General features: G+C 41.0%; 2 protein-coding genes across 3 annotated transcripts in view; one reads left to right on the forward strand and one right to left on the reverse strand.

Moving 5' to 3' along the window:
- The window catches only part of GNPAT (glyceronephosphate O-acyltransferase), a 29409-nt gene extending 13074 nt beyond the window's left edge, over nt 1-16335 (reverse strand). Inside the window, exons 1-10 of one of the 2 annotated variants that reach the window (XM_060242690.1) lie at nt 16199-16335; nt 14733-14921; nt 9330-9506; nt 8567-8696; nt 7064-7191; nt 6339-6414; nt 6059-6210; nt 5378-5508; nt 3368-3591; nt 1678-1923 (exon numbers count right to left, since the gene is read on the reverse strand). In XM_060242690.1, the coding sequence (XP_060098673.1) occupies nt 1678-1923; nt 3368-3591; nt 5378-5508; nt 6059-6210; nt 6339-6414; nt 7064-7191; nt 8567-8696; nt 9330-9506; nt 14733-14921; nt 16199-16249 (1504 nt within the window). In that variant the 5' untranslated portion in view covers nt 16250-16335. Of the gene's footprint in view, nt 1-1677; nt 1924-3367; nt 3592-5377; nt 5509-6058; nt 6211-6338; nt 6415-7063; nt 7192-8566; nt 8697-9329; nt 9507-14732; nt 14925-16198 lie in introns of both variants that reach the window. The other variant, XM_060242683.1, reaches the window with a different exon arrangement.
- A 41-nt stretch (nt 16336-16376) lies between these two features.
- Nucleotides 16377-23488, forward strand: part of C1H1orf131 (chromosome 1 C1orf131 homolog) — a 54707-nt gene continuing 47595 nt past the window's right edge. Inside the window, exon 1 of the mRNA XM_060242699.1 lies at nt 16377-16632. Within this exon, the coding sequence (XP_060098682.1) occupies nt 16527-16632 (106 nt within the window). The 5' untranslated portion in view covers nt 16377-16526. The remainder of the gene's footprint in view (nt 16633-23488) is intronic.

Raw genomic sequence — 23488 nt, forward strand, 5'->3', positions numbered from 1 at the left:
CTCCCTTTACAAACTGAGATCACACAAACACTCAGAAGGGACGACTGGATTCTGGTGGTCAGCAGGGTTTCCGAAGATTCAGACCAGAAAACTAGCTGGGGCTGAGACACACCAGGAGTGAAGGGCTGGTATTAGCTTTCAGTGGTGTGAGTCCTGGATGCTAGTGTGTAATGTTTGTGAGGGAGAATTAATCTGGCACCATTCATGAGTTCTCTCTGTGTGTGGAAAAGAGTGACTGACAGTTTCTTATTTTTATGATTTTGAGTAGACAAAGCATAGGGCTATTTCATCTAAACTGCAAAGCATTCCTAGTGCCCAGTAGGCACTGTCTGCCTGTCATAGAGTTCCACAGAATTCTGAAGTCTGCCTGTTTGGTATTTTAAAAATCTTTTGCCAGGGTTATATATCTAATTTTTACCTCAGCCCGACAAATCTCTGTGATGAGTAATTGATTATTTTGCCAACCACCTGCCTGCCAACTGATTCGATGTTACTTATCAGATTTAATCAATATTATTTTATCCCTCTCCCTTGCCTTTTGTTATCTAATAAATATTTATTTCGTTTTTGACATTAAAATCGTCTGGTGCCTATTTTTTAAAGTTCTGACAGGATTTCTGTATGTGTGCCTGAGGGCTGAGGAAAGGTGATTGGGGAAAAATTTATAATGGTCACCCTCCCAAGTTGACACTGATCGGTTCCTCATGGACCCACACACTGACTCGCTGAACAGGGAGAGACACTGGCCATGAGCACACTGGCCCAGTCCCCCCCACACCTGCACATGATCACTAGCCAACTGTCTCGTGCAACAGCGCTGAGAAAATCCCTGCATACATGCTCCCTCCCTATTAGTAGCTGCTGACATGAAGGGAGGGGGTGTGCTTGTGGGCTCTTCCTCCATACATTTGCCACTGGGCAGGTTACTTGATGATTCCACAGAGGAGGTGGCTCCAGTGCACCTTCCCTCCCCACACAGTAAGCCAACACATAGACAGGTCATCTGCACAGGGTTACTCAGAAACAGCAATACTGTGTAGAAGCTTCTCCAGCACAAATGCCGCTGAACTGAAAGGGAGTTGCACAAGAATTTACTTAGGCTGTGGGTAACTATAACTGTATGCTGTGGAAGCTGTCATTATGCATACTACCCCCTTGAACAAGAAGCCACTGTAGAATGGCTACTGCTTAACAGAAACTGGAATCTTGTCTAATTCATTTTGAAATTAATGGGGCTTATAAGAACACAAGATGCAGACTGAACTAGTTAGGGTCACAGGAAGGGAACCTACTAAGCACCGAGAGCACTGCAATATCATCATCAGATTTATAAATACCTCAGAAAGTGATTTGTAAACATGATAACTAACAGCACACTCTTGTCTATACAACAACAACAAAACACAGAAAGAGTCAGAGACTCTGATCCAGTGAAGTACACAGGGAGATGAGCATGCACAAAAGAATTGTATAGCTATTCTCAATCTTTAGTTTACCCAAGCCAGCTCCCATCAGGCACACAACACCCAGTGGGAGACAAGTAATGTGCTCACAGTTCCATACTCTTAAACATTTGCTTGACTTAAGAGTCACAAAACTGAAGCATGGTGATGATAGACAGATATGGAAAAATTTTCAGATTTATAATGTAATATAATGAAATAAGGTAAAATGTACCTTTTCTGGAATTGCATGTCATTTGCAATGCCAGCGCTACAAGGGCTGGTCGCACAAAGACATTAAGCAGCTGGTTCCTGTAGGACCCACACAGGAGGATGGAAAGGGCTTCCTTAAAAACACTGTCCCCAGCAGCACTAGGTCCCATTTCTGTGTCATTAAGAACCACCTGGCCATTGACAAGGCTTGCGATGTTGGAGTGCAGAGAAAGACTGGATCTCACTGCTTTGTTGGCACACAGATTATCTAGTGAAACAACAAATTATGGAACTACATCAGTACCTGTAACATATTTTTGCTTTTTGTGTTGTAGTGAGAATGTCAAAGAAAAAAAAAACAGTCTTGGTGAAAGGAGGTGGCCATGAAGGGCCGATCAAAGCTGACAGCATAATGCACCACAGAAACCACATTTGCCTATACCATTAGTAAATGCTACCAATCGACCATAAGGGCTATGCAGTGTTATTCCCTCCAATCAAGAACAAAAAAATGTTATTTTTAGAACTCAGTGGCCAGCAAAAGTGGCTTAACACTCAAATAATCACTAAATTGCAAAAAAAATTAAAAAAACAAGAGTACAACAAAATTAAGGCAACTGCAACCTAATGAGGTAAAAAATGGAAGTTTTATCCAGGGGGAGGGAGAGCAAATATTTTTCCTGGAAGTACAAGATGAAATGCAAACCTTAAAATGCTGTTTTTATTTCACTGTTTGTGAACATAATTTGTAGTGCCTAATGGCTTTACGGGCTAACCATAAGACTCTTCATTTTACTATACCTAGCCTTCCAGTTTTTGGGTTTTTTAATGTCCTATTCCCTGAGGGCAGGAATTCCACACAGTTGCATTTCCTTGTGGCCAGTAAGACAGGCAGTGGCAGGTCAAGGGCATATTCACCACAGAACCAGCCCTGAGGTTTTATTTTATCCTAGTTTGAAAGTTTAGGGCAGCTTAGAATATAATATAGCCACAGTACGAAGGTCCCCCACTTAACTTTGATTGAAAAGTGTTCTGAATCTGCTTTGTAACACATCTTGCTTAGCTTTGATGATAGCCACATGCCAAATTGAAAGTGAAACTTGCCACTGAACTGAGTCAGTTCTTTGACTGCCACGCCTACCAAGGTTCTTAGCCACAACTGACTTTAGGAAAAGACTGGTCGGCTGCAGACCTCTTGTACTACACAACAGTAACTTAGACCTTAAGTTCCAAAGTGTGTGTGTGTGTGGGGGGGGGGGGCGGTGTTTACCATGTTAGTCTATGGCAACTAGAACAAAGAATCTCAGAACACCTTAAAGTCTGTCATCAGTCAAAACCCACTTTTTAAGAGGCATAAAATATCACATCCAGCAGATTTACATCAAAGGTATAATACCCAGCAAGACTGGGGGGTGGGGGGGTGTCGTCAAAAGGTCAAACAAGCCACAGTATATTCATCAATTTTAAGGTATCACAAGACTCTTGTTATCTAAATGGCAGTTCTGCTTTATACCTAGAAAGGACTATTGTCATATGTTGTTATCTAGCAGTATTTGCTTATATATTTTTAAAGTCAGTCCAAGACAGGCTTCAGGCTTACCAAAGGGAAACTTTATAGCAGAAATCCTAGTAAATCCACTGTTTTAATATCTATTAAAACTGATATGTTGTGCTGCCCTCAAAAAAAGGAACATATGATATTCACTGCCTACCAGGCCAGTCAAGAAATCCTCCAAAGGACTGAGTTAAATCTTTCAGCCAAAGTGTTTTTTCCAACAGAAGTTCAAAATTTATAGCTGGTAAATTCTGGAGAAGGACAGTAGAAATTAATATCCATGGGTTCAGAACCATGTTTTCTATCTGAAGGAGTTCTATTTTGTAGGCCACATCGCTAACAAATTCATGGATTTCCTCAGAGGGCTTTTGTGGAATATGCCTGAAAAGAAAAGTCCAGTCAGCAGAGGCATTCAGATAGCACATCTCATGTAGGGTTGTCATGTCAAACTCAGGAAATAACTGGGGACTTTGGGGATGGAGCTGGGAGACTTTGGGGGTGGAACCAGGAGACTTTCCCATTCTAAATAAATAAAAATGCAATACTGCAGCTCCCCTGGTCTTTATTTCCTCCTCCTCTTTTTTGCTGAACTTTTTTGCTGTACACACACACACTCATAAAGCAGCCAAAATTAACAGACAACACTTTTGTTGATCTCCCTGGGGCAATGATATAGATAGCTTTACTCACCAGAGTTGCTGAATGTAACAATTTGCTGTATTTCAATCAACTTGAGGAGAGAGAGGTCTAGGGGGTGGAGTTTTCCCTCTATCCTATAATAAGGTTCTAGTTATCTCTGTACTATCCCTTTTACTATACGAACAACTTCTGAAAGGAATGCAAAATGAACAGAGGGACTGGGCTCTCTCTCCCTCTTTCACACACGTATGGCTCTGCCTTATCACCCTGCCCCCCTACAGCTTCAATCTTGCTGAGACTTAAAGGCACACAACCCCCCTTCCAAAATACAAGGAGTTTGCAAGCTTCTAACCCTGCCTGAAATCTGAAGGCGCATTGCGGCTGTTGAGATGGGGCTTCCCCATGCTGGCCAGCTGGCTGGAGGCAGGGAGAAGCCTGCAAAACTGGGGGATCCCCTGCCCAGACCTGGGGACTGGCAAGCCTAATCTCACATCCCCTCTGAGGCCACTAAACTACTGAACAGCAACTCATTGTCTAACCAGCTGTCCCATATATTATTTTGCATGCTACTGGTCAGTGAAAGACCTTGGTATCTTCTAAACAGATTTTGTGGCTACTCACTTGGGGGTGGGGTGTTGTCCCATAAATTATTTTGCATGCTACTGGTCAGTGAAAGAGCTTGGTATCTTCTAAACAGATTTTGTGGCTACTCACTTGGGGGTGGGGGTGTTGTACAAAACAAGCAGAGCAAGCATTTAACTTTACTACAAACAGCTTCCCCAAACAAAGTGTATTTTAACAAAGTAGAAATCAAGGCAATATTCCCAGGAGAAAGAGTGTACCACTGGAACTTCTGAAGAACCAAGCTGACCATATTGCAAAAATGCATGTCAAAAACAACATTCACATTCCTTGATCTGACATTTTCAACAAATTAATACTTGTCTTATTCTTTATGAAAGAAGCCTCCTTTAGGAGAGATATTCACTTCCTACAGGTTAATTAGTCTTAATTAGGTCAGGATTTGGCTTTGCACAGATTGCATTTCTGGGGCCAACTATGGAGTGCTTCTTGGGGAAAAGATGTCTAGATCCATATGATAGGAGAATCACAACTGTGTGCTGATTGTCTAGAAAGGCTCATATTGCTTAAACTAGAATAGAAGGTGAGAAAATAAGACTTATGTGAGAACTGAGATACTGTAATTGCTGAGACATTTCAGAACCCTCTGTTCAGTATCACCCACCATCACCAGTAAGAACCTAGTGGTGCACAATGCTAAAAGATCTAGAACTTCTGGCTGCCAGACAATCTTAGAATATCCTGGCTATATTACATACACGGCCAAATGATAATTATAACTATTACTAAACAAGACAAGCCTAGAAGCACAATCTGATATTTTATTTAACATAATAGAGTTATTAGAACATATGAAAAAATAAAACCTGGAGAAAATCATCATAATCTAGTGAAAAACCAACCCAAATGCCAATACTGTTCACAAATCACTGTTATATCAAGGTACCTTGGAACCAAGTTATATGGACAGCGGTTGATTCTCCCAGCAGCCAGTGTTCTAAGCGATAAAGGCTGTCCAAAGTATACATGTATGCTTCCAAAATCTTCACTCAGAATTTTCCTGGCTTTCAATAGTCCCTATAAAATAAATGATGAAAATAAATTGAGACACTGCACAGTGAGCCAGCAACATCTATTTACTATAGCTTTGCAGTAGCTATCATATTTTTATCTCACAATTCCTTCAAGGACTTTAGGGCAGCTTACATAATTATTCTCTGTTCCATATAATCACAATGAAGTGTGCATGCACATGAAGCTTACACCCAGAATTAAACTTTGTTGGTCTTAAAGATGCCACTGGACCCAAACTTTGTTCCAATAAGCAAGCCTGTAAGGTAAGGCAGGATTAAAGAACGTGATTAGTGCAACTTTACCCCAAAGTTTCCTGGCAGAGTGAGGATCTGAACTCTGGTTTCTCCATTTCTAGTCAACCACTCTAACCATGCTATACTGGCTCTCATTGTATTCTACAATTCTCCACATTTCACAGAAGGGAAACTGAGACTAGGCAGAGGGAAGTTGCCCAAGGTACACAGTCAATTTATAGCCAAGCAATATTTTGAACTCAGGACAATATCCCATTTTCCACCCACTCGGCCACATTAATTTAAACCTGCTGCCTTACCGATGTAGATTCCTTTGGTTTAGGGACACCTAAAAGTTCATGTGCATAAAGAGATTCTTCCAGTACTTTCTCATAACTGATACTAATTGGGACAAGGTAAATGTCAAAGACCTCCCTTTTAAGAAATGGATCCATCACGATATTGAGGAGACCTGAAAGAAGAAAAAAATCTGTATATTTTTATTCAGAATAAATGCATAATTGATATATTTCTATATATGACATGATATATATTTTAGCATGGTCTTTAGTGCTGAACATAACTATCCAGCCAACTTACCAAACTTTGGAACCAAAGTCTTTGCAGTCCGACTTCTTGTCCCTTCAAGATAAAACTCAACGGGGGCATAGCCATTCTTCAGGATAAAACACACAAGAGTAACAATTTATGAAAAACAGACATTCATTTTTAAATAAAGTATTTAAATATATTTTTGTAAAACAATAACATTTAAAACAGTAACTACATGAGTCAAACAGCAATAATTACAAATCCAGCATCCAACACATGATTAGGTTAACCTTCCCTTTGCTGCAGGTCCCTAGTAACTGATTTCCTCTTCCCTACTGATGCTTCCCTCCACATCCCTATCAGCTGTTGGACATCAAAACAGGTGTAATGTTTTGTTTGTTTCTTTTGCTATGACTCTGCATGTTCAGATGGTTGCTTTTACCATTCTGGGATGTCTTAAGTATCCAGTTTTTAAAAAAGAAGCTTTTGGAATTTTCCTGAAAACATAAGATTTCCCCTGGAGTTTTAGAAACATACATTTTAGCTACACATAGTGCTTTGCAGACCTTTGTTTCTGCATGTGTGTGGTGGGATGCACTTTGCAATTAGATTCATGACAACAAGCCTGCCTTGGTGGGATGGGCAGGATATAAATCCCATCCCATAAATAAATAAAATAAATATGCAGATACATTTACATATCACAATGACCATAGAAGCTAAGACCAAAAGTCTTAAAACTCAACATTATAGCCAATTTCAAAGTGATTTACCTTCAACATTGTTTTGACATATTCAGCGAACACTGCCCAATAGAGTTTGTTCCCACCAAACGTACGTCGCATAAAAAAGGCACCTGATTTTCGTAGGAGCTCACCGACCACTTTCATTCCCAGGAAATCTAGCAGGAGCAGAGCATGCAGAGTGGAAAGTCAGTCATTGTTCCTTAAAGCAACTCCTTCAGCAACTAGAACTGCATGGATTATCTGGAGAAATGCCATGAGGGTAGCACATCAGAAGCAAAACTAAACAAAAACATCTGAATGCTGTGCCACCTATACACACTTACTTACATGAATAACAGGCATGTGTTGAAACTATGGAACTGTTGACATATTACTTGTCTCCCACCCCCCATCCCAAGTTCTATGCATGACAGGAGCAGATTTGGGTAGGCTAAGGGTTGGGGGTAACCTTAAACAGCTTATTGTGCATGCTTCTCCAGATCAGAATCCGTGATTCTCTCTTTCATTTTTTGGGTTATATTTCACACACCGGCAATATACAAAAGCACCTTCTGATTGACAATGATAATTTGGTAGAAGGTACTCAGGTTATAAATCTGGAAAAGGCCTCTGTTATTGAAACCTTTGATGACAGAAGCCCACAGAGGACTTTGCTAACCCAAATTAATTGTTAGACTTACTCAGCATGACTAGCAGGGCAAATCTTGCTGGTGGCCCCTATTATTAGGATTCTGTGGACTGATCTGTTTGGAGCATTGGAACTGTCCTCCTTTTGCCTCACAGTTAACCACTGTGCTCATTTTGATAATATCCCTAATAACATCTCAAGACTAAAAACAATGTTTTGATATCTGCAGAATGTGAATGTAAATCAGTCTTTACATCACCTTCTATTTTGGCAGGTTATCATTAACATAAAATTGGAATCACTATCAACACCATGTAATAAGCCTTTCTGAATATTTAAAAAACAGAATCAGCCTTATTTCTCATCTTTAATTTTAGGATGTTTCACGTACAATATTTTCCAGAACTTGTAAAGCAGAAATGACTAACATACACATTTCTTACATATTTTTATTCATCCATTTTAATATATCAAAAGTATGTTGAAAAGATATTGTAAGGGATACAGGGCTTCATCAGTCCTTTGAATGTTTCCATGGCACACCGCTGAGTTTTGTCAATGCAAGAACCTATCATAATTTCTGTGATCATTTGCCTCCTAGAGACCCATCTCAAAGATCAAGATATGTGTAAGCCAAATAACAAAACCTGTGGTAATTTTTATCAAGATAGGTTATTGTTCTTCTTAGAGTTGAAGAAAGAAGGCCTTGCAATCAGCTTTGATGCAGCCCTCCTGCAGCCCCAGGCTCTGCAAAACAATAGGGCTTGTTGCAGGCATGTCACAGCAAGAACCATCTAACAAAAGGAAGCCCAGCCAAGCAAGCCCCTGTTCGCCAATCTAGTTTACTGCAGCATAAAAATCTGGTTGTTGCAGGAGTAAATGGTTATAAGGGAAATCCTCACCTATTCCCGCAGCAATGACGGGCAAAGCCAAGTCATAGGCAAACAGCACATAAGATAACAAGAGAAAATCCACATAACTTCGATGACTGGGCAGCAGAACAACTGGATGCTCTTGAATTGCCTGTTGTAACTAACACAGAACAAAATGCCATTTATTTTATTTTTTAAAAATGTATACCCCGCCCTTTATGTTCAAGGCAATTTATTTAATAAGAAACAGTACAAATATACAATCTAAAAGCAATCAAAATTAACAGAGAATGATCACTGTATGAAATAGGAGAGGCACTGGGACTTAACAATCCCAAAACACTGGATTCTGGCAAGCTTCATTTGTGTACTATTGATCAAGAATGTCTGGGGAAGAATCTTTCTTAATAGCATATTTATGGATATCACTACAGGATAGCTAGCACAATTCTAAGCAGAGTTCTGGATTTTTTTGAGTCAAAGAGTTTCAATTTTAATGGAATTATATGAGTGTGCCGTGTTTCTCTCAAACATGCACACATTGTTGCTTTAATTTATCAAAATATAGTTTTCAAGTTATATATTAGTGTAACTCTACCACATGCTAAGAAGTCCATCTTTGCTGCATAATACTTCAAAACCCAATGTTGAACATTAAACAAATATACATGTCCATTTAAACATTACCAAACGGACAGTCCCAAGGTCATCCTTAGTGCTTCTTTCATAGGACTATCATTACTAGGACAGCAAGAGCCTTAGCTTTTCATATGGTGTTCATACTAGTACTTACTTTCTGTATGCCCTCTTCATTTACACAAATGCTCTTAAAAAGGCATTTAAATAATTTGCTCAGTGTGAAAGCAAAAAACCGGATTGCTCCCATGTGCATGCTGTGTGCCATCTCATCCAGAATTTCTGCAGCTTCTTCCTGTACGATGTCAGGAGATTCACCCATTTCTTTTGACAGCTATACAAAAGATCAAGATCTGTAGTGAATACTGAGACACTGTCACATACATTTTGAAGGGTTTTCAGCATATAGTGGCCTAGAACTGTAACCAGGCTAGAAATGGCAGCTTGCCAGGTTGCCAATGGCATCTTGAGGTACCCAAGCAAAGCAGCTATTCACGGGGTGGTTCCTTACCCATCAAAGTCCACAAATGTACAACTTAGATATATGTGGACTGCAAACAAAATTGCAGACTTCTGTACAAAACTGGAATGTCTCCCAATTTCAGCATGACCAAATATGGGTTAGTACATACTGCATAGGATTGTTATTTTGTCATTAAACTGAATGTAGCATATTATTTCTTAATTTAGGACATTCAAAATATGATGAGTTTGTACTTGTTAGGATTTCAGCCTTCAACAAGAGCCACTTTTGTACAGTGATTAGACTAACAGACTAGGAGCAGGAAGACTTGGGTTCAATCTCCACTAAGCCACTAAGCCACGGAGACCTCAGTCACTCTCTCTCTCAGGTTAACATACACAGGCTGGAATGCCAAGTATAAAGTTCTCTGAATCCCCAGCTTTCATTTCTTTACAGAAGTGTCTACCCTTTTCACTGTGGATGTGTCTTTCATCTTATATCACTGTAAGGGAAAGCACTGGAGACTTACTTTTTAAAAAAGAGAAACTGGAAATTCAGTTTGTTATAACATTATATTGATATGTATTGATATGATATTCTAGTGCCACTCTAAAAAGTTTAAAGCCTCCTGTGGCAGGAGGAGGAAATGTGGAGACAATCTCAAGGATAATGGCTGCTGTGTGGGTGGAGGGAAATCCAAATTTTCCCACCCATGCAGCAACCATCTAAGCTTTACATTGACTTCAGAGCAGATAGGTTTGGGAAAGATCAGAGGAAAATCAGTGAAACCCTGGAAGGTGCACAAATGCATCTCAATACTGTGGGGAAGCAGAGGGAAACAGTACTGAAGCTGAGACAAATGGCCCATCATCAGAGGCTTGATACTTTACTACAGCAAAGCTGAAGCAAATACTTGCCTATCCTGAAATGCTGCTAAGACCATCAACCAATCCAGTGAGTATTCCATCAACCAATAAGTAACTATCAACCAGTAAGACCAGTATTCCATCAACCAGTAAGTCCATCAACCAATCCAGCAGTTGCACACATTTTCAACTTTTGGTCTCATTCCTTCTCGTTTTTACCCTGGTCAGAAAGCTGAACAGCAAACCTCTCAATATTATGAACATTAAAGTATTATGAACCATAAACTTCTGTTTATTTTATGAAAAGTCAAGTTAATATTTCCTGAAGTAATGAAAGGGTGATTTTCCCCCTTCCCTCCCCCCTTTACATGTATGGTGACCTGCATTAACATTTACTAGAGTTTATAAATGTGGAACTGTGAATGCATTTCTGGATTAACAACACGAACAAGCAATACTTTAGCTTAAACATGTGACTATAATAAATATTTCTGGGTTTTAATAATCTTGTTTTAGACCTAGGGCCCTTTCACATTGTTGTTTTAACCCAGTTATTATCCATTGCTGGCTTGATTTCATGTAAAATGATGTGGGGAAGAAGGTTTCAAAGAGCATTTATATCTGTTTATGACCTGCATCTCAAGCACTCTATCAATTTAAAACTGTACCCCCTATTTTCCCCACCCATTTCCAGCATGTTCTATTTTAGCATGGAGAAGGGGAATTCTAACTTTTGTGCTGTAGTGATATACCATAGTGAGCCTCCACATTCAGAGGTAGCAACATCAGAGCAAAGCCACAGACCCCATACCCTAAAGGTGGCCCTCCAGAGTAACTGATTGGTAACCATGTGTGACAGAATATTTGACCAGATGAACCAATGATCTAATCCAGCAAGGCTGTTATGTGCATTCAGCAGTATTTGCCTGAATGCCAGTTGTTGGGGCCAACTATGAGAGGGCAGCTATTATCTGTTTTCTTCTAAGTGGGATTTCCAGAAGTATCTGGCTGGTCAGTGTTGGAAACTGGAGTTTGACTGGACAGATCTTTGGATTCAGCCAGCAAGCCTCTTGTTTTATTCTTATGAAAGCTATAGTGCATGTGTTGTGCTGTGTTGTTTACCCTATCCTCATGTTTACATCAGAATTTATGAATAGATTTATGAATTGTATGAATAGAGGAATAGATGGAATGCTTATTACATTTGCAGATAATACTAAATTGGGAGGGGTTACAAATACAGTAGAAGACAGAAACAGGATACAGGATGATCTTAACAGGCTGGAAAACTGGGCTGAAACCAATAAAATGAATTTTAACAGGGGTAAACCCATGGCATAGAGTGGTAAAGTTGCAGTACTGCAGTCTGAACTCTATGCTCACAACCTGAGTTTGATCCCAGCGGAAGCTGGTTTCAGGTAGCCAGCTCAGGCTGACTCAGCCTTCCATCCTTCCGAGGTTGGTACAATGAGTCCCCAGCTTGCTGGGGGGGAAAGTGTAGATGACTGGGGAAGGCAATGGCAAACCACCCCATAAAAAGTCTGCCATGAAAACATGGTGAAAGCAATGTCACCCCAGAGTCAGAAACGACTGGTGCTTGCACAGAGGACTACCTTTACCTTTTTAAATGTAAAGTTCTGCATTTAGGTAGGAAAAATCCAATGCATAGTTATAGGATGGGGGGACTTGTCTTAGCAGTAGTATGTGTGAAAAGGATCGAGGGGTCTTAATGGACCATACACTGAACATGAACAACAGTGTGATGCAGTGGCTAAAAAGGCAAATGTGATTTTGGGGTGTATCAACAGAATTATGGTATCCAGATCACATGAAGCGATGGCATCGCTTTACTGTGCTCTGGTAAGACCTCGCCTGGAGTATTGTGATCAGTTTTGAGCACCATATGTTTAGGAGGATATAGACAAGCTGGAATGTGTCCAGAGGAGGGCAACAAAGATGGTGAGGGGTCTGGAGACCAAGTCCTGTGAATAAAGGTTGAAGGAGCTGGGCATGTTTAGCCTGGAGAGGAGGCAGCTGAGAGGTGATATGATTACCAAGTACTTGAAGGGCTGTCATATAGAGGATGGTGCAGAATTTTTTTCTGTGGCCCCAGAAGGTAGGACTAGAACCAACAGGTTGAAATTAAATCAGAAGAGTTTCCAGCTCAACATTAGGAAGAACTGACAGAGTGGTTCCCCAGTGGAACAGGCTTCCTCGGGAGGTGGTGGGCTCTCCTTGGAGGTTTTTAAACAGGGGCTACATGGCCATCTGACAGCAATGAGGATCCTGTGAATTTTCTGCATTGTACATGGGGTTGGACTAGGTTACCCTGGAGGTCCCTTCCAACTCTATGATTCTATGATTGTAATATAATTTAGTGATCTCTATGTCTTCAAGAATGCTACTGAATTATTAAAGTATGTGGGAAGAAAGGAGACTGCAGTTTTCTAAAGTTGAGAGGAAGGTATTCTGTGCATACCCAGAAATATTTTTCTTCCAGGACTCAGCCTGTGTTGAAAACAAACTGTTGGGATAAGCCCTATGAAACTAAGTAGTTAAGGAGGTCAACAGTAGTAGACAGATTTTAGTGGGGTAACCATATTGTGGCAAAACCAAAAAGGAATCTTGTGCCAGCATAAAATGATACCATCATCTGATGATATACCATCACTACAGTACAGCAATACCTACCGTTTTTTCAAAGTTGACACTCTGGTGGCTTAAGGATGGAAATGACAGGTGTGAAAGAACACTGTTAAGCGAGGGTGTTAAAAATGCATAAAAGAGGGTTGAAGGATTCTTCTGACAAGTACAATGTACATAGAGAAAATTATTTTGGCTTATCCTGAAAAGTTTTTTTAAAAAAACAAACCAGAATTTGATTTCTTTGTTCATATCTGGATTTATTTTCTTTCAAAAAGGCCCTGATTAGGAATTAGAACATTTGGATTGATACGTATACCTTAGGACGTGATGTGATTTCAGATGACAAATGATAACAGCACACACTGATAATGAGACAGGAAAACTATTTCTCAATTCAGTCCAGGAGGATGCATTGTCTTGAGCTTCATTATCAATTGCAATTCAGCCATCTCTCTAATTTCTCTTTGAAATTCCTTTGTAAGAGCACTGCTACTCTTAGGTCAGCAACTGAACATTGTGGTTTCTAATTTCAGACATGTCCATTTATTTTTTTGCATCCTCCTGGACTGAATTCTCCTGGATGGAACTGAGACATAGGTTTCTTATTCGATTACTAATGCTAGTATCTCCACACCTACTAGCCCTCTGCATATCACACCTAATCCAATCAAGCCTGCTAATGTCATTCACCTGCTATTGCCATTTGACATCTGAAATCACCTTTATAAAGTTTATATCTCCAGTACCTCATGTTACATTTTATGGCACGCATGGCCTGGCCCAACAAAGTGATATTTATGTCAGATCTGGTCCTCATAACAAATTAGTTCAACACCTCTACTGTAGAGAGTCTACCCATGTGGAACATCTGTTTCTTCAGCAAATGCCTCTGCATTTGTAGTAGCAGTAAGAGAGCATAACAGGAAATCATGCTGGTGTGAAACCCAAAGTGGCTTACATCACTTTCCTCTCCTTTATTTTATCCTCAGAACAAGCTTGTAGAGTTTATTTATTTATTTATTTACCTTCTATTTATATCCTGCCCACTCCAGAAATGGACTCTGGGTGGACTCAGGTTAGGCTAGCAGTGGGTGACTGGCCCACAGTCACCCAGCAAGCATCAATGGCAGACTGAGGATTGAACAAAGGTCTCCCAGGTCCTGCACCAGCACTACTCTCACATAACAAGAACATAGTTAGAAAAAAGTAGAATGGATTGCTTTTTGCCTAACTTTAAGTAGGAAGAAGCATTTTAATTTGTGGCATGCACATGGCTTGTTGTCATGCTTGCACACTTCCTTCCCTCCCTTCCAAGCAGAGTTCTACAGAAGACTTCTTGGTTTCAGAAGGCTGGAAACTCCAATTTAATATGACGTCAGAACTTGGGCACATGAATAAATTAGACTATATTTCTTTCCCTGCAAACCTGGATTTTGCCAGTCCCAAAAAGCAACAAAGACTGTTAGCATATAGCATACTAATGTGGATACCCACCTGACACTATAAATTTAGTGCAGCAAGGGCACTGCCAAACACTATTGTTGCTATAAATGAGAAATCTATGAACAAATAAGAGTTTTCTCACCTCTCTGATAACATACTGTACTTGTTCAGAATGCAACACAATAGTTTTAATGGCACTTGGCTTGCAGGGAGAAAGTTCTTTATACACAACAGGAGTGTAGCATCTCATTGCATATCTGAGGTCACTGGACTGCCGCCTCTCCTCCAAGATGTCTTCAAAATCATATTTTTTTTTTGATGTGAGATTTTTCTGCTGGGAAGATAATAAATGAAGAATGAGGCAACATATTAAGCTCTGCAGTTTAAGTCAAGCATGTCAAAAAAGATATATTTATGTAGTTATATGATACTGATTTATAAATCCTAATTCAGCCCCACCAATGTCCAAGAGCACATATTTAACACACCAGCATAATGTAAGCAAGAGAAAGTTATAGTAGACTGTTTCTAAGACTGATTGAATTAAAATATTGTATTACTATTATTACAACCGAGAATAAAGTGTTGTTACGGGGAGATGTCACTCCAACATTTTTCCTGGTTTGTTACAGCGGATTAAACTTATTCTAAAAGAGCAAATGTCAAGGTTATAACTGGCAACTTGATTCATGCTTAGACTGTACAATTAAAAGGTATTAAGCAGAACACCACTCCTCTCTAGAAAATTATTTTCTACTTTCTGCAGCAGATAAGAACAGCCTCCCCATACCTATGGGCAGAGAGAAAGAACCCGGCTCTCTATTTTGCGCAATCAATGCACCTGCCCAACATGCATAGAATTAAAGCATTACCCAATCAGCAGTGGCTACACAACTCTAGTTTACACTGGCACAAGTCTTTACAAACATCGCACAAGAAAATCAAATATATATTGGTTCTTTGATGAGTCTGCACAATGGTGATGACAAAGCCAAACAAGAGAGCTGCTTCCATGAAGTCTGTTACCAATTTTAACAATCTACCCCAAGTCACTGTGTGTCCCCTTCCAAGTAAGTATACAGAAGTATATGGCTTTAATGAGTCAGATTCAAACTACAAACTTATTTGTGCCTCAAGCACATATTTTGAGGATACAGTCCCCATTTTTTCGTTGTCTAACATTCCCAGATGTGGCGTCCAATCCCAAGGCAATGTAGCAGACTGGCACATGAAGCGCAACAACCTGCTTGCTTATAGCTACAGGCCCTGCGGCTTTAACAGGCAATTCAGTACAGGCAGCTTTCCTCATTCCCATCATAATCATATCGAATGAGAATGCACTTAATGAGTTTTCGGAATCCTCTGTCCGTACACAAAAGGTGACAGCCCCGTCACGGCTGCCCACCGCGACACACACGCAGGCGCGGAGAGAGCTACATGCTGCCTACACTCCCGGGGCGCGGGGGGTGAGACAAACGGGGCCACCACCAGTCCCCCCGGACGGAGGCTTCACACACAATCAACCAGCCGTGCTTGCCAATCACAATGCAGCACCCACGTCTCCTTCGTCGCTGCCGACCCTGCCCCAGCCATGCAAAAGCCACCTACAGAATACATGAGGGTCCCTCGCCGAGTACTGCCGCCGACCACTGCCGCCATCGCCAGTTTCTTCCACCGGCGGCCGCTGCCCGGCTAAGCTCGCTCCTTTCTATCTGGCTTCCTCCACGGCTTCGGCCGGCGGCCGGCTGCGCCCATTAGCCCGCCCCTGTTGCACCCTTCCTGCCCCGGCGGCTCTTCGAACCAAGCCCGACTGAGGGAGGGGAGAAGGGCGGAAGCGCCCCATGGATGCCGCCATCTTGGCTAAGACGGTAGTCGCTTGCGACCAAATCTCCTTGTGTGCGGTTCCCTTTGAGTTGAGAGGAAAACGGGTCGCCGCATGGCGAAGAGTCTGGTGAGCGAGCATGAAGCGGAGAACGCAGACGAGGATGCGGGTATCGCAGTCTGCCTGCTGGATACTGTCTTGGGCTCCTTGTACGATTTTGGTGCGTAAAGAGTCTCGTGTCTGCTCCTGGTAGAGTTCGTGGTCCGCGCCTGATTTCAGGCTCATTTGCTGGGGAGTTTGACACGTGTCAGCCTCCCTCTCCCTTTTTCGCATAACCGTTTCTCGCTTTTATTTTGTTTAGTCATCATTGCTTCTATTATTGATCGACGTAACCATGGATTATATGCTGCTTCACAAGGTCTAGTTAAGAGATAGAATGTCCTGCTCCTAAATTTACAATCTATGATTTTTGGTGGGTAGCCGTGTTGGTCTGAAGAAGCAGAACATGGGTTGAGGCCAGTGGCACTTTTGAGAGCAACTGAGTTTTTATTCATGGTATAAGCTTTAGTGAGCATGCACGCTTCTGTTAGTCAACATGTATAACGAAATAAGTCCCATTGAACTACATAGAACTGAGTAAACATAGTTTAACTGGTTATCTGTTTTTCAAACCTGTCCCGTGCATATTTATTTGGAAATAAATTTCACAGTGTTTGGTGATGCTTAATCCTGGGTAAGTGAACATAGCATTTCAATCCAGAAATAAGATAGCTGCACCGATGGCAAAAACTAGAGGAAAGTATACAGAGGTGCTGGAAAATGCTGGTTTTATATTTTATAGAATGGTCCAAAGCATTTAAAGTGTTACAACTCTTGGGGGAGGGATCTTTTGCAGTTTTTTCTAAAAAGAGCAACAAATTCTTTATCTAATTCATAAGAAGTAAAATAGTAGAAGTAATGAGAATATACTGAAGTTGTTTAATTAATTGGATGGTTTACTTAGAGAGAGTATACACTGCCTATTTGGTCCTGATCAAGGCAGCTTACAAGTAAAAACAATTAAAATCATAAAGCATCATTACTTATCAATATAAAAACAAGCCATGCCATTAAAATCAGCATAAACAAGCTATTGAGCGCTAAAAATATTCATTAAATCACACCTCAGACCAAAAGAAGCAGCCTTGTTAAATGAATGTTTAAAAAGAAATGTTTTGGTACCCTGACTTCTAAAAACCTGTATGGTAGGTGCCAGGTGAGTTTCAAAGAGGAAGGTATTCAGCTGGCAGCTACTAAAAGTACCCTGCCTCTTGCTGCCACCCACCTTCCCTCTGATGGGGTGGGGCACGAAGAGTAGAGCATGGTAGGTAAATATCTTCTCTTGTGAGGGAAAAGGTGCTCAACACAGCAAAAACAGAACATATGATGAAGGAAGTGAGTTGCAGCCTAGGATTGGCATAAATACCTTGTTTCTTTAAATGAAACTAAGTCCTCAGGGCCAGATGAACTGCATCCAAAACTTGCATATGTAATTTCTGAGCCTCTGGCCATTATTTTTGTAAACTCTTGGAGGAGAGGTGTCAGAAGATTGGAAGAGGGCAAATGTTGTCCCCATCTTCAAGAAGGGGGAAAGGAAGATCAAGGTAACTACTGGCCCATCAGCTTGACGTCTATACCTGGGAAAGTTTAGAACAAATAATCAAACAGTCAGTCCTTGAACATTTATTAGCCACAGTGTGTGTGTGTACTGGCCACTGTGTGACACAGAGTGTTGGACTGGATGGGCCATTGGCGTGATTCAACATGGCTTCTCTTATGTTTTTAACATTTAGAAAAGATGGCTGTGATTACTAAGAGCCAGCATGGGTTTCTCAAGAATAAGTCATGTCAGACTAACATATCTTTTTTTTTTTGAGAAAGTTATTACTTTGCTGAGTCAGAGGGATGGTGTGAACATAGTTTATCTTGACTTCAGTAAGGCTTTTGATAAAGTTCCACATAATATTCTTGTTGACAAATTGGTAAAATGTGGTTTGGATCCTATTACTGTTAGGTGGATCTGTAACTAGTTGACAGATCACACCCAAAGAGTCCCTTATCCTCTTGGAGAGGAGTGACAAGTGGAGTGCCTCAAAAGATCTGTCCTGGAACCTGTTCTGTTCAAAATCTTCATAAATGATTTGGATGAACGAATAGAGGGAATGCTTGTTAATTTTGCAGATGATACTAAATTGGGATGGGTAGCAAATACAGTGGAAGACAGAGTCAGGATATAGAATGCTCTTGATTGGCTGGAAAACTGGACTAAGACAAATAACATGAATTTTATTGAAGATAAATGTAAAGTTCTGCATTTAGGTAGCAAAATTCCAATGCATAATTGTAGGATGCGGGAGACTTGTCTTGGCAGTAGTTTGTGCAAAAAGGATCTAGGGGTCTTAGTGGACCCTACACTGAACATGAGTCAGCAGTGTGATGCAGTAGCTAAAAAGGCAAATTTAATTTTGGGCTGTATCAACAGAAGTATAGTGTTCAAATCACGCAAAGTGATGTTATCACTTTAGTCTGCTCCAGTTAGACCTCACCTAGAGTACTGTGTTCAATTTGGGCACCATAATCTTACTATTTTAACTTCTCTTTAAATGTTGGAACCTGTTACTTACCCTAGATTAGGCTTATTGATCTGTAGCGCTTGATGAATGTTATACCACTGTACCCTCATTAGGTAATTTAGCTGATGGTTTCTCCCCATTTATACTGCCATTTGTTTGTTGTTTTTGGTGTTTATTGTAAACTAGGTTGTACATTTGGAAGAAAAAGCATTGCAGATTTACACCTCACCTGTCTCCCTGAATCAGAGACTCAGAGCAGCTTACAATCTCCCATGTCTTCTCCCCCCACAATAGACACCCTGTGAGGTGGGTGGGGCTGAGAGGGCTCTCACAGTAGCTGCCCTTTCAAGGACAACTCCTGCTATAGCTATGGCTAACCCAAGGCCATTACAGCAGATGCAAGTGGAGGAGTGGGGAATCAAACCCGGTTCTCCCAGATAAGAGCCCGCACACTTAACCACTACACCAAACTGGCTCTCAATTTAATACTTTTTAATGGGGCACCATAATTTAATAAGAATATAGACAAGCTGGAATGTGTCCAAAGGAGGGCAACGAAGACAGTGAGGGATCTGGAGACCAAGTCCTATGAGGAAAGGCTGAAGGATCTAGTGTGTTTCGCCTGGAGAGGAGATGACTGAGAGATGATACGATAACCATCTTCAGGCACTTGAAGGGCTTCTTACAGAGTATGGTGTGGAGTTGTTTTCTGTGGTCCCAGAAGGTCAGATCAGAACCAATGGGATGAAATTAAATCAGAAGAGTTTCCAGCTAAACATTAGGAAGAACTTCCTGACAGAGGGGTTCCTCAGTGGAACAGGCTTCTTCAGTGGGCTCTCCTTTGTAGGTTTTTAAATAGAGGCTACATAGCCATCTGACAGCAATGCTGATTTTGTGAACTTAGACAGATCATGAGAAGGAAGGGTTGCATCGGTGCTTAGTTCTTGTGGCCCTTTCTTTCATGCCCAGGGAAATGCTGTTTGCCACTTTGGGGTCAGTCAGCAATTTTTTCTAGGCCAATTTTTCCAGTGATCCTGGAGGGGTTTTTTGCCATCTTCTAGGCGTGGGGCAGCTTTCATTGGAATGCGTGGGAGGAGGTATTTGTGAAATTCTTGCATTGTTCATGAGGTTAAACTAGATGACCCTGGAGGTCCCTTCTAACTTTATGATTCCATGATTCTAAATCTTATGTCTAACTCCAGTAATCATAATAGATATCTACGCTCTCCAGTGCCAGAGGCAGTATGTCTTTTCCCGTCAGATTCTACAGAGCACAGGAGGGAAGCTGCTGTTGCGGTCATTGTGGTTTTCCTTGATACAAAACAGTAGGGTTTCAGTGTGAAATAGGCAACAAGATAAAGAACCACTGTAATATCAGGAGTGCAAATAAGCCTCTGTGTGAATTTTAAGCACACAGAAGTGTTTTAAATCTTAAGTAAACTATTTACTATGACACCAAAATATTTAACAAGTATATCAATCACAATTCAAACATACATGCCCCTCCTGAATAATACAGAAGTGACACAATTACAGTTCATTTCACTGAAGTAGAGTTTCAAGGACACAGTCTCTCTTGCTCCCATGGTGACTTGTTTCTTGTGTTCAGTTGGTCCCATAAGTACCAAAAATGAAAAGGTCACTACTTTAAAGCCAAACAAAGATAAGAGACTGCAGTAATGACAACAAATGGACACATCTTCTGGTACAGGCAGTTTCATTATCACTTTTTCAGCATTTGCTTAGAATTCTTATTTGGAACCATAGGAATAGGTTCAGCTGAGATCAAAATTTCATTTTCTGCTTGTAAGTTTCCATTCTCAAGTTCCAAAGGCTCTACTGATATTCAGTGGTTCTTTATCTTGTTGTGGGTTTCCTAGAGGTAGCTGATTGGCCACTGTATGAACAGAATACTGGACTTCATGGACCTTCGATCTGATCCAGCGTGGCTCTTCTTATATCTATTGTACCCCAATCTGGCCTCACCTGGTGGACTTTAGGAAAGATGTAGATGAACTGGAACAGGTTCAGAAAGAAATAACCAAAGATGGTCCTTGGGGGTGTGTGACGGTATTGAACGGGTTAACAAGAAAACTAAGGACGCATAGAGCCTGCATCAGATGATCTGAGGGTAGGGGCCAGAGTGCTCGGAACTTTTAGAGGTGATTGACAGCTAACGGCTGAGAGCAGTTAGGGACAGACAGAGACTGAGGGAGACTGCTGAAGAGAGCAGTTGGTCTGAGAAGGAGCTGAGACAGGAGCTGAGGAGAGTCTTCGAGAGAAGCAAAGCTCACTGTTCACTCTATTTAGACAGCCAAGGGGCTGTGTGTGACTAGAGAAGAGTCACAGTAAAAGACCTGAGAGGTCACAGACACAGAGACACTTCTCTTAAGAGCTAAAGAGGTGGATAAGGGAAAGATGTGGGTCTAGAAGTCTGAAGGGCTGGGAGAAGAGACACCAGTCGACTTAAGAGACTTGGCACATTATACCCAAGAGGCCAACCTAGAATAGTGTTGGAGAGTGAATCTATATGAACTGTGAATCTGAGAGACCTAAGTGAACTTGATATTATAAAGCCTGAACTATGAAGAAACTGTTAACTGCTTGAGATACAATATAGCCCATGTATATATTTCCCATTCCCCAGTTGAAGATGGTGTGTGTACACTAATAAATTTCTGTGGTTTACTTTAAAGTTCTCTGGTGCCAGTGTATTGAGAAAACTATCAAAGCTGCTGTGGTCCCCTACAAACTGACTTTATATCCATCTGAAAGCAAAACAAAAACCCCGAAGAGACTAGTAGTGAGAAATCCATATTACACCCACCCCTTGAGTTTCATAGTCGTGAGGTAAAATTCAAAAGGAAGAACTGAGGCTGAAGAGGGTAGCCATAAGCCGCATATAGAAGCGATCCAGTGAGACCGCGAGGCGCGCTGTTATAGGGAGGCACAGCAGAAAACAGTTCTTATGAGGAAAAGATGAAGAAATCATAGATAATAATTCCCCTATGGTGGTGGCCAAATGGAGCACTCCCATAGTCTAACAGGTGCACTCAACAAACCATTGTCCCATCATGCATCAGTCACCACCTCTGGGTTCCTATTGGCTGACTCCCCTGTCTCTTGCCTACTGCAGGCCTGGGAACACTGAACAAACCACCGGAACAGTCTTACCTCAGAGACAGACACATTTCCAATGCTACTACATTCTGACAAACCGCTGGTTTTTATGTTTTATGTTTTATTAATCTATTGTTTTAATTGCTGCTTTGTAATTGTTTTTAAGCCAAACCTATGTAAGTTTTATATGTTGTAAGCCGCCCTGAGCCACTTCGGTGGGAAGGGCGGGATATAAATCAAAATATAAATAAATAAATAAATACTCTGTGTCCTCTCCATCAACCAACCTCAGAAAGGGCTGCCGCTCTACTGCAGCCTCACGAAGCATTTCCTCAGAGGCCATGGTGGCTGCCTGTTTCCTGTCACTCCCTCTCTCCATCCTCCCTTCAGCCTCACTCTAGGACATTTACTTTCTTCTAATTCCTGAAGTGCTGCTATAGAGAAGAGGGCACAGACTTGTTCTCTGGGGCTCTACAGTGCAACTAGATCAACTGAACTTAAGTTTCAATAGGGCAGGTTTCAATTGAACGTTAGGGAAAACTTCCTAATTGGCAAGAGCAGTTCAGGAATAGATCCAGTTATCAGTAGTAGGGGTGCTCTCCTTTTCTAGTCATCTTCAAGAAGAGACTGGACATAGTAATCTGTTGGGGATATTCTAGTTTTAGATTACCTGCACTAAGCAAGGTTGTATTATCTGTCTTATAAATCCCTTTACTTTTTGATGATTGTTTCTGCAGAGAGCTTTAAGAGGAAAACAACCTTAGAAGAGAGTGGTAAATCACATGCCATTTTATAAAAGTAAAGCCAGTATTTGTCCTACATTAGCACCTGCTCATGGCAAGCAAGCTCCTTATTACACAGGCACTTCATTCAAGGGTGTGCATCTATGTGGGCTGGATGTTCTCTTCTCATCCTTGTTAGCAGCAATGTCATTAATAGTGGCTGGAACACAAAGGTCTGATTTAGGAATGCCCCAGGATATAGATATGCTCAGTGGCTTTTCTTTACTTTTTCTTTGAAACCTGAATAATCACAAATTACCTTGGAAAGTCTCCATTTCAAGCATAGCTTGCCTTGTGGGGGTTGTGAGATGCTTGAAAGAAACAAGCACAAGGTCCCTTTGGGGATATCAGACTAGCTACTGGTTCTTAGACTCTTATCCTGTGTAGCTGTCAGCTATGTAACTACTGAGTTGGCTCCATTTTATTAATCAGTGATGACAATGCCATTTGTAATCATATCTCTCTTAAGCAGGAATGCATAAGCCTATCAGTCTTGGGCTATTTAGGGATTCTTTAGTTTTTATGTACTTCCAATTCATCATCTCTAGGTCCTTTAAAAATT

The sequence above is a fragment of the Heteronotia binoei genome, chromosome 1, assembly GCF_032191835.1.
Source record: "Heteronotia binoei isolate CCM8104 ecotype False Entrance Well chromosome 1, APGP_CSIRO_Hbin_v1, whole genome shotgun sequence".
Classification (NCBI taxonomy): Eukaryota; Metazoa; Chordata; class Lepidosauria; order Squamata; family Gekkonidae; genus Heteronotia; species Heteronotia binoei.